Source organism: Prionailurus viverrinus, chromosome E2, assembly GCF_022837055.1.
Source record: "Prionailurus viverrinus isolate Anna chromosome E2, UM_Priviv_1.0, whole genome shotgun sequence".
Lineage (NCBI taxonomy): Eukaryota > Metazoa > Chordata > Mammalia > Carnivora > Felidae > Prionailurus > Prionailurus viverrinus.
In genome coordinates, this window is record NC_062575.1 from 44,649,311 (window position 1) to 44,660,539 (window position 11,229).

The 11,229-nt window shown below is 51.8% G+C and overlaps 1 protein-coding gene across 1 annotated transcript; it reads left to right on the forward strand.

The window, feature by feature from the left end:
• Positions 1-9,670: 9,670 nt before the first annotated feature.
• Positions 9,671-10,657, forward strand: LOC125153585 (free fatty acid receptor 2-like). Its single transcript, XM_047836939.1, has one exon. It carries the CDS (start codon positions 9,671-9,673, stop codon positions 10,655-10,657), a length of 987 nt encoding a protein of 328 aa, XP_047692895.1.
• Positions 10,658-11,229: the final 572 nt, after the last annotated feature.

The window sequence follows — 11,229 nt, forward strand, 5'->3', positions numbered from 1 at the left end:
ACCTCTCCCTTGTCAGAATGGCTAAAATTAACAACTCAGGAAACAACAGATGTTGGTGAGGATGTGGAGAAAGGGGAACACTTTTGCACTGCTGGTGGGAATGCAAACTGGCGCAGCTGTTCTGGAAAGCAGTGTAGGGGTTCCTCAAAGTATTAAAAATAGTTACCTTACAACCCAGCAATGGCATGACTAGGTATTTATCCATAGGATATGAAAATGTTGATTCGAAGGGGCACATGTGCCCAAATGTTCACAGCAGCGTTATCAACAATAGCCAAATTATGGAAAAAGCCCAAATGTCCATCACCTGACGAATGGATACAGAAGATGTGGTGTGTGTGTGTGCGTTGTGTGTGTATGTATATATATATATACACACATATGTACATATATATATGTGTGTGTGTGTGTGTATGTGTATATATATATTTATTTGAAAGATATATATATATTTGACATATATATATTTGATAGATATACACATATATATATATACATACATACACACACACACACATATATCTAGTCATCAAAAAGAATGAAATCTTGCCATTTGCAACAATGTGGATGGAGCTAGAGTGTATTATTCTACGCAAAGTCAGACAGCCAGAGAAAGATAAATATCATATGATTTCACTCTTAAGTGGAACTTAAGAAATAAAACAGATGAACATAGGGGAAGGGAAGGAAAAATAAGATAAAAACAGGGAGCAGGAGAAAATATAGGAGACTCTTAAATATAGAGAGCAAACAGAGGGTTACTGGAGGGGTTGTGGGAGCGGGGGAAGGCTAAATGGGTGAGGGGCATTAAGGAATCTACTCCTGAAACCATTGTTGCACTATTTGCTAACTTGGATGTAAATTTAAAATTAATTAATTAATTTAAAAATAATAAAAAAATAAAATCCAGAATGGAGGGGCCTGTACTCAAAGTATCTGACCCCCTACCCTGGTTAGTCCTGGTATATACTCAATATATTCAGTGAATTACTTTAAAAAAAAGTTAGCTTAGGGGTGGGGGATGGGCAAAATGGGTGAAGGGGAATGGGAGGGACAGGATTCCAGCTAAGGAATCAATAAGTCGTGGGGATAAAAGCCACAGCACAAGGAACAGAGTCAATGATATCATAATAGCGATGCATTGGGAAAGACCGTAGCTATACTTGCGGTGAACACAGAATAATATACTAATATAATAATATAATAATTGGGGAATCGCTACGTTGTACATCCGAAAGTAATGTAACGTTGTGTGTCAACCATATGCAACTAAAATACATTGTAAAATGAAAATTAACGTGGTAACTTAGAAAAAAGATCAACAGACGCCAAGTGCCACCACATCCCCATCCAATGGAAGGCGTTAGACCATCCACACGCGGACTCTGGAAACCGGTTTTATCAGCCCTGGTTCAAGGCCCACGTCTAGGCCAGATACAAGGAACTGGGACGTGGAAGAGGAGACACCGGAAACTTTCTGGAACGCTGCGAGTGTACCGTGTTCTGACTCCAGCGGGAGGACGACGGGGAGCTTCCTGCTCGCACATAATGCACAACAGATGGGCTTGAAGACAGCCACTGGCAGGGCTTGACACGTCCCTGAAGTTTAGAGGACGTGAAGGCTGGTGCCAGAAGCTTGCTGGGAAAAATCAAACCAGGACAAGCGGCCACACTGGCGGTGAGCTGCTGTCCTACCGACAATGGAATTAAGGTCCACGGTCCCCTTGGACCAAAGGGGGACCCTCTGCTGGTGAGCCAGTCTAGTCATTTCATGAATGACCCCACCCAAGAGTCAGCCCGGAGGCCCAGGGAGGTCCCACAGAGAGGAGGCCCAGGAGCAGAGACCGGACTGAGTGACCGGGCGGAGGAGGCACTCACATCCAAAGGAAACGCAGAGAAAGGTTCCAGCTGGGAGGTCCAAGAACCTGCAAAGGGTCTCCACTGGAGACCGAGTCAGCACTAGACACGTCCCGCCCAGAGGGCATCAGCCCCAGGTCACAACCGTACCAGGCCAGCTAGACATTCCCGGCCCCTCCTGCATCCTCTCTGCCCACGGGGAGGGGCCGAAAGCTGTAGCTAACGAGTAGGAGAGCACAGGAGACCAGACGGAGCCAAGAAAGAGAAATCCCACCGCGCCAGGCCCTTCCTCTGCAGGTTGTCAGTCGGCGACATTGCAGAGCCGGGAGGGAGAAGTGCTCCCCGGAACAGAATTGGGAACTTTGATATTACACTGGGCTGGAGCTATGTGATTATTCCACAGACCGGACTCTTACCATCTAAGAGTACCCACAGGAGCCAGGGCCCTCGTACCACAGGACGAAGGGTTGTGGGGGAAGAAACGAAGTTAGGGTTTACTGGCATCTGTCAAGTCCCGCTCTTTCCAGAACGCGGCTATATCCCATTTGAGATGGCCTCAGGGTGCAGAATTCACCTCCTCGGAATTCTGCATCAGCACAACAGGTAGGGTAGTTCTTGCCTCTTGTAGAAGCAGATTTCTCTTCAGTGCAGGGAGGGGCTGCTGCCCGAGGGCAGCGCCTGTGCTCTGAGCCAGGCAGGCCCGGCCCATCCGCTGATACCAGGCTCACCCCGGTGCCTGCCTGCAGGGCATCTGGCCCCGGGCCCATTTACTCTTAGGACGTGATCCCCAGGTGAGGTTAAACATACAGTCACACAAATATCTTGACAGGACCTAGCTTTTAAACCCATGGCTCATTTCTGGTTCTACACTTCATCGCACACTGTCAAAAAGCAGGCAGAGAAAATCCTACAACTATTTTCTGAATGGTACAGTCCCATTTCTTATTTCATGGTAAGAGGCTGTTCCACCATTACAACCCCATTTGAGAATATCGTCACCTTTTTTTTTTTTTATTTATAGACTGGGAACTTCAAAAAATGGAAGTGGTCTAGGCTGTCCTGACCGCTGAGGGGCCCTGCTGTAAGAACACTGAGCATCCTTCAGTTCCCCAGCACCTGACTCCCTTCCCGTGTTTAGGGAACTGCCCATGTCTGAATCTCTAGTCTTGGTGGGAAGCAGAGCCTGGCTCCCACCAGAGAAGCTGATAACGCTGGGACCTTGTTTTCTGGGCATCTCTCCTGTGTTTAGCTAATCAGGTTCAGCCTCCCAAACTCAGAATCTGAGGCTACAAAGTGGTACAAAGAAGAAAGGCGGCAGGGAATTGGTCCCGGCGGTGGCAGCAGTGGTGGCAAATAGAAATGTGACTCTAGGGCCACAGCGTGTGTGGGTTTGAAGGGGAGGGGCTCCTGTGCCCTCACTGGACTGGGTTGGGTGGCATAGCTTTTAACGTGGTCCTGCCTGCACAGCTCCCCTTATTCTCCAAGCTTCGTTCTCCAGCCTTCCTGGCAGATCTCTGAGCTACCCAACATGTTATCATATCATCTCTAAATTAGCAGAGTTGGCTTCTGTTGCTGCAATTAAGAGCCATCACTGAGACGCTGTCCAGAACGGTGATTATGGGCTAAGAGAGCCTGCATCCTATTGAGTGATGTGAAACCCATCAGTAATCAGTAAAATGGGAATGCATTAAAACAGCAAACAGACACTGCTTGATAGCCATCCAACTGGCAGAAATCCAGAAGCTGGATAATGCCAAGTATGGGTGGGGATGGGTGGGGATCCAATGGCCAGGAGGCCCGTAGCTCCGTCCTCTTCCTTTTTTATGTCTACCTTGGTCCTATCCACTCTCCCACCTGGGGCAGCCCAACAGAAGAGAAGGCTCTGGCTGGGTGGTGTGGGATGTACTCCATCACGTACAGGACCGTCTCTGCTTAATCACAGGTGTTTGTGGGACACACAGCACAGCTCGTGAAGAATGCTCAGTAAATGTTAGCTGTGGATGTTTTCTCTTGCTTTTAATTTTTTTTTTTTAAGATCACACACACCCAGAAAAAAATTTTTTGGTTTTTTCAAATGTTTTTATTTTGAGAGAGACAGAGAGCGTGTGCATGCGTGCGCACACACACATACACACACGCGCGCACACGAGCGGGGAAGGGGCGGAGAGAGGGGGAGAGTGAGAATCCCAAGCAGGCTCCACGCTGTCTGTGCAGAGCCCAATATGGGGCTCGATCTCATGATCTAACAGCACAAAAGGATCTACACAGAAAAGTCTCCCTCCCATCCCAACACCCAGTTCTCCTTTCCAGAGACAAATCGCGGCTCATGCGTGTCCCGTCCCCAATCTACACTCACCCGGCATCCAGAAAGATCCTTTGGAAACGTGAAACAGCTTACCTCACACCTTTGCCCGCCATATTCCAGGTGTCACTCCACAGCCACGAGGCCCCACGTGGTCCCGGGCCTGTTGAGCACCTGACTTCATTAGCACAACTCTGCCCTCTCCCGGTCCCCTTGCTGCCGCTCCGGCCTGTCTGGCCTCTCCCAACACACCGGCTTCCCTCGGGGCTTGCTGTCCCTGCGTCCGGAACACCACGACAGTCTCACACCTCATTCTCTTCTTCCTTGCGGGTCTCTGCTCAAACATGACCTCCTCTGAGAGGCCTTCGCAGACTCGCCCTCTGCCCCCATCTCTGTCTTCCTTCTTGGCCCCAGTCCAACCCCCGGCTGATGCTACGATCCATCTGCAGACTGCCTTGCACCAACGGAATGTCAGCTCCGCGAAGCAAGGCCTGTTCGCTGCTGATTCCCCAGCACTGGCGAGGGTGGTAGCATGGGGGCTGCTCAGGAAACCCTCGCTGAGTCAATGTGTGGGCGTGTGTCCCCTTCTCTCGCGTGACGCGCCATTCCTACGACATGCTTTTTCCTTTTAACAATACATCTCGCAGTTTGATCTACGCTGGCATATGCAGATCTGCCTGGTTACCTGTAGCAGGTGCATGGCGGGTCTACCGACTGGGTGCCCCATGGCTTTTACTCGATCAGATCCCTACTGACGGATACAAGTTGTTCCCAGTCTTTTATTATCACAGAACAAACAGACAAAGAACACTATGAGGATGTACTTCATGCACACGGGAAAGTACATCCATATAATAAACTCATAGATGTCAGCGTGTTGGACCAGATGTTATGGGGTTTTTCATTCTGAAAGGCATCAGCAAATCGCACCCTCCAGAGAGGTGTCCCAAGTAACGAGGGCAGAGAGAGGAGCAGGAGATGAGGTCAGAGAGTGACAGGGACAGGAAGCCAACACAGTAGAGCCTGCAGGCCACGGTAAGGACTGTGGCATCGACAAGAGATGGGGAGGTCACGGGGTTTTGAGTAGAGGAGGGATGTGACTACTTAGGTTCTAACAGGACCATTCTGGCCGCCGTGTGGAGAACAGACTGAAGGGGCAACAGGAGCAGCAGGGGGATCAGACAGGAGGAGATCGTTCAGGGACACAGGCGAGCGATGGGGATGACAGCTTGAACCGGGGTGGCAGCGGAAGGTGTGGTCAGTGGTGAGACTGGGGATATATTGTGAAGAGACAGCGGAAGACGTCTGCTCACGGAATAAATGGCAGAGGAGGAGAAGAATCACAGCTCTGTCTCGGGGTTTTGGTCTGAGTAACTGGAAAGATGGGGTGGCAAACCTGTGTACCCTGGGGCCCCACTCCCGAGACGTGGGAAGCCAGGGCACGCAGAGGCAGCAGCCGGCGGAGGGGGTGGCGGCCGGAAAACCTTAATTTCCTAACAGATGGAGGTTTCTCCATCTTCGACTGTGTGGCTCCAAGGGGTGCAGCTGAACCGCAGTGGGCTGAGCTGTCCAGGGGGCTGGCTCAAGAGCAAGTACGGCAGTGACTACCTTGAACCCTGCTCCCTGGATGGGCCCATGTCCCTCCCTTCCCCTCCCTTCCCCTGGTGGTGCATGCCACTGAGCGTGTGACCGGGCACCACTGTTCCTTAGCCTCTTAAAATGTTTCCCAGAGACTTCATGCTCAACGCCCCCCTCTCTGGCCTTTCCCCAATCTGTTGGTGCTGATGCTGAAGAGGACAGTGATGAAGACACAGTGATGTGTGTTAGGAGGAACAAGAAGGGGGCTGTCAGCTTCTGCCTGGCTAGGGCAGCTTATCGGGACACACCAAAGAGCAAGAGAGGGAGATAAGATCAACGGATGCAGATGTGACAGCTGTCTGTCCTCTGAGGTCGAACAACTCCAGATGACAGTCAGCACTCTCTAACTCCCTCCTGGGCCCTCTCACCGCCGCCCACAGGCTGAGTGGCCTGACCTGGCTTCTGCACCCAGCCACCCTGGCCTCCTTTCAGTTCCTCTGACACAGCAAGTCTGTTCCCGCTGCAGGGCTCTGGTGCTTGCTGTCCCCTCTACCTGCAACGCTCTACCCATGGCTGGCTCCTCTCCTCTGTGCGAACACCCCTGCTTAGCCCAGGCCTTTCCTGACAGCTCTCTCCCCCAAAAGCCCCACACCAGCCTCCCTCTTGACTTCCCTTTCTGCTTCCTTCCTTCACTTGAAATTCCCTGGATGGTTTCCCTGATTACTGTCTGTCCCATTCGTCCATGTCCGCGGCGCCTAGAGCAGGGTCTGCACGGAGCAAGGGCTCAGGGCGTCTGACAACTGGGGGGTGAGGTGATGTGAAAGGTGGGGCACGTGGAGGAAGCCCACGCGCCAATCAGCCGTGAGCAGCCTGGGCAACGCTTCACTGAAGGAAAGTAGGGATGCTGCGTGGCCCGCCCCCGTGACGCGGCTGTGTGCGAGGTCCGTGGAGCCGGCTGGTTCTCTCAAACGGTTTAGTCTGCACTCCCCTTTCTACCCCGGTGACCCTGGGGCCTGAGCACCACGGACGTCCCAACACTGCTGGCTTGGGTGACAGAACGGAGATAAAAGGGAAGACAAAAAGTGCAGGTTCTGACCTCCTTGTCGCTTGTGTCGGCAGCTGGCAAGCTCTTATGGGCACCCCCAGCTCCTGTCCTTTCACTCCACAGCTATGCAAGTGCCTGTGACGTGCAAGGAATTGTACATTGGTTTTTTTCTACGGACAAACTTCAAAACAGTCCCTTGCGGAAGAGCCAATCTTACCTAGATGCCACCCCAACATCCCATGGGAAGGCCAACATCCCAAGGGTGGGCTAACAGACTCCCGTGGTCTCCCGTGGTCCTAGCACCTGCTAATAGATTCTTCAGCTCTGTTCTGATGGGGGAATCAGCTCCTTGGGGACAGGGGTGGAGAAAGGAGGACCCTCCCCTGGCATTTTAGGATGAGAGCAGCCTTATGTGGCAGCACTCTTCACCTTTCCAGTAAGTTTCTGTCGCTCAATCAAATGCAGACAGCAACATGGTACAAATTAATTTGGTAGAGAGTGAAAGATAATTATGTTCCCTTTGCCCATGTGTATCAAGCATCAAAACCAATTCCTGAATGCCCATTTTAGGACAGGTACAGCGTAGGTTAGGGAAGGCCAGCCTACAGGAACATAGAGAGATCACTTGGGGACCAATGTGGGGAGTGATAGGCAATAAGAGATGCTTTCTGGGGGGGGCGCCTGGGTGGCTCAGTCGTTTAAGCATCCAACTTCGGCTCAGGTCACGACCTCACAGTTTGTGAGTTCTAGCCCTGCGTCGGGCTCTGTGCTGACAGCTCGGAGCCTAGAGCCTGCTTTGGATTCTGTGTCTCCCTCTCTCTCTCTCTCTCTCTCTCTCTCTCTCTGCCCCTCCCCCACTTGCAGTCTGCCTCTCTCTCTCTCTCTCTCAAAAATAAATAAATATTTTTCAAAATTAAAAAAATAAAAAAAGGAAGGGACCTGATGGGCCAGAGGAAGTCAGACAATGCTTAGGACACTAATGAGTTTCAGAAGAGCCTCCTAGAAAGAGAACAGGAAACGGATTATGTCAGGGGCCTTGAGAGAAAAGATGGGGAAGGAAAGGGTGCAGAAAGAGTGGAAGGAGCAGGAAGAGGCCACGTGTTCAAAACTGGAATAATTTCCCACGCAAAGGAAAACAGAATTGATTACTTGAAACGGGGAAAGAGGAGGAAGCCCAAAAGAAGAGTTGTGATCTGGATTCTGGGAGAAATAAGTTTGGTGGGGACAGAATTTGGCGGGGGATCCAGAGGGTCAAACTGCCTTGGGAAGAGCTCAGCTACCGACCTTCCTCTCTTTGACCACGTGACTCATCCAGGTATAAAAGTCTCGTGTTTGTGGAAGAGAAAAAGGTGGTCCAGTTAGACAAAGTTCTTCCTGCTCCTGAGACCCAACGAATTTGAAAAGCCATCCGACTGTCTCCAGGAAAAGGCAAGACACCCAACTTTGCTTGTGCTCAGGGAAGAGGTCATTGGGATCACAAGCCCACAAAGGGATGGGACAGAAGGAAGGAGTGAGTGCAGATAAACTTATGAAGGGGGGGCAGAGTATGGAGTTTACTCTCCGAGGAGATAGGACGAAAGGTCAGAGAGATGGGAAAGGGGCCAGAACAAGTCAAATGGCGAGCTGGTGGTGCTGGTGGGGGCCGGGTGCAGGTGAGAGGGGTGGGAAAACGAAAAGTGAGCTCAGCCCCAGCTAGATGGGAATGACCCTGTTCACCTGACCCTCTACTTCAGATGCTCTGCTCTGGGAACGTGATACCAAATGGGACACCAGTAACATGCTAGCAGTAACAGGTTGAGGACTCAAGTTTTATTTTAAATGTCTCCCTTCTAGTGAGAAATAAGAGATTAAACGTTATACTCGATCGACATAAAACTCACATACATGTGCTTTCTTCAGGCAGCGAGAAAGGGTGCATTTGCAGGTAGCAGGCTGGGAATTGTGGTACTTCTAGAGAAATCATGGTTATCTGTGATTCGAGGACCTAAGTGATTTTCCTAGTCATGTGACTGACAGGAGGCATGGCCGGGGCTGGGATCCTGCCGACCTGGCCCAGCTCAGATCCCTCCCATCCCTAGCCCTTCCCCCCACCCCGCCCCAAAACCTACAGGTTTTCTTTGAAGGGCTCAGCATAGAATCAAGAAGCTGGGTGTCTGGGACTCACCTCGGGCTCAACATGCCCATCCCTCGGGCCTGACCAAATTCTCTTTGCAGGGGTGAAGCTGAGAGTCTTCTGTTCAGGCCCAAAGACTTGTGGAGGGAAAAGAAAGAGAAAAGAGGCAAATATAAAGAAAGAAACCACAACCAGGCTGAGCAAAATTTGGAGAAACTCAGGGACAGCCTCAGGCTTAGTCCCTTTAGGTAATGAAGCAGCTGTTTCCTTCCCCTCTGTTCATACAGCCATTCATTTATCAACAGATAGTGTTGAGCACCTACTATGCACCAGGCACAGTCCCAGGTCCTAGGACACAGTGGTGAACAAGACAGATGAGCTCACTGCCCTCACAAAGGGGCCTTTCCAGTGGGGACTTGGAGACCTCAGAACTTTTCCTGTGGGAACTTCTAAGACATCACAACGTTTAGGAGACTAATCATCCTTCCTTTCTTCCGTCCTGTCCTCCCTCCCTCCCTCCCCTCCCCACCTCTCCTCTCCTTTCTTTTCCTCTTCTTCCTTCCAGAAGTAATTGTGCAAGGGAGCAAGGAGGCCTTCTTTCTCCCTGAAGCACAGGAAGCAGAGCAGTGCTCAGTTTTGAAGGGTCAGCCACAACCACTCGGCAAGGCAGGGAGAGGAGACACATTGAGGCTGACAATGGAGTCACCTTGGTTTGGGGCTGGGAAGCCCATGGTCAGAGAGGATTCTGACCTCATTTTCTGTCTCTTCAGGAAGGATGGCCCCGAGTCCCCACAGCCTGGGACTTCTCTTTGTCTACATAGTGTATTTTCTCACTGGTCTCCCTGCCAACCTCCTGGCCCTGCGGGCCTTCGTGGGGCGGGTCCGCCAGCCTCACCCTGCGCCCGTCCACATCCTCCTGCTCAGCCTGACGCTGGCGGACCTCCTGCTGCTGCTGCTGCTGCCCTTCAAGATGGTTGAGGCCGCCTACGATTTCTGGCCCTTGGGGGATGTCCTCTGCGCCCTCACTGCTTACGGCTTCTACAGCAGCATCTACTACAGCACGTGGCTCCTGGCGGGCATCAGCATCGAGCGTTACCGCAGCGTGGCTTTCCCCGTGCAGTACAAGCAGTCCCGTCAACCCGTGTACGGAGTGATCACCTCTCTGGTCTCCTGCCTCTTGTCCTTCGGACGCTGCAGCATTGTGGTCATCGTCCATTACTTACCAGCCAACAAGGTCGGGGGTGAGGCCAACGGCCTCTCTCTCTGCTATGACAACTTCACCCAAGAGCAATTGGCCATATTGCTTCCTGTGCGGCTAGAGCTGTGTCTCACCCTCTTCCTCATCCCCATGCTGGTCACCATCTTCTGCTACTGGCGTTTTGTGCATATCATGCTCTCCAGACCCCAAGTGGGGACGCGGAAGCGCTGGAGAGAGGTGGTGCTGGCCGCCGTGACCCTCTTCAACTTCCTGGTCTGCTTTGGGCCCTACAATGTGTCTCACGTGGTGGGGTTCTTAGAGGGAAAAAGTGAAAAATGGCGGGTGTACGCTGTGTTGCTCAGTGCTCTCAATGCTTGCATCGACCCCTTGGTTTTCTATTTCTCCTCCTCAGTTATGCGCAAAGCCTCGGATAGGAAGCTGCGGAGTCTGCAGAGCTGGGCTGCCTCGTTGGCAGGGCGCTGCAGGAGAAAAGCTGGAGAAGCCGCCGCAGAGAGAGGAGATGAGAGTTTGGGTATGGCCAATGTCGGCTTCACAGGAGACTAACTCTGCCAGCTCGGGGAAACATTTTGCGGGGAGGGCTCCAAACGGGGAACAGTGAAACAGAACTGGGGTGAGTTCACCTGTGCCTAGCTTAAGAGGCACAGAAGAGCAGTAGACCTCCCAAATCCAACTCATCCACTGGGTCGGTGCTTTTGTTTTGTTTCCTGGCAGTTATGACATTTTCTTATTTGTGGCCGGCACTGCCTCCTGGTCAGCCACAGCCCTTTTATCCTTGGAATTCTCTCCCCATTCAGTAGCTATATGATGGTAGCATTCCTTCAGCCGGTGCAAAGCTTTTTGCTCAATCCTTGGCCCTGATTCGGCGGGGCGGTGGGGGGGGGGGGGGTGCTCCACGCTCCAGGTCTGAACGTCTAGCACAGGCAGGAGTCTGGAGAGTCAGACAGGATCCTGCCATGGGAGCCCGGAGGTCTAGCCCCCCAGCCAAAGCGGTTGCTGGCTCAAGTCTATGAAACGGGCAAGAAAAGAAACAGTCCTTGAGGGAAGAGTCAGCTCTGGTGTGAAGAAACTCGGGTCAGGATACTCTTCAGTAGTTCTGCCCTATTTTCAGTCTCCAA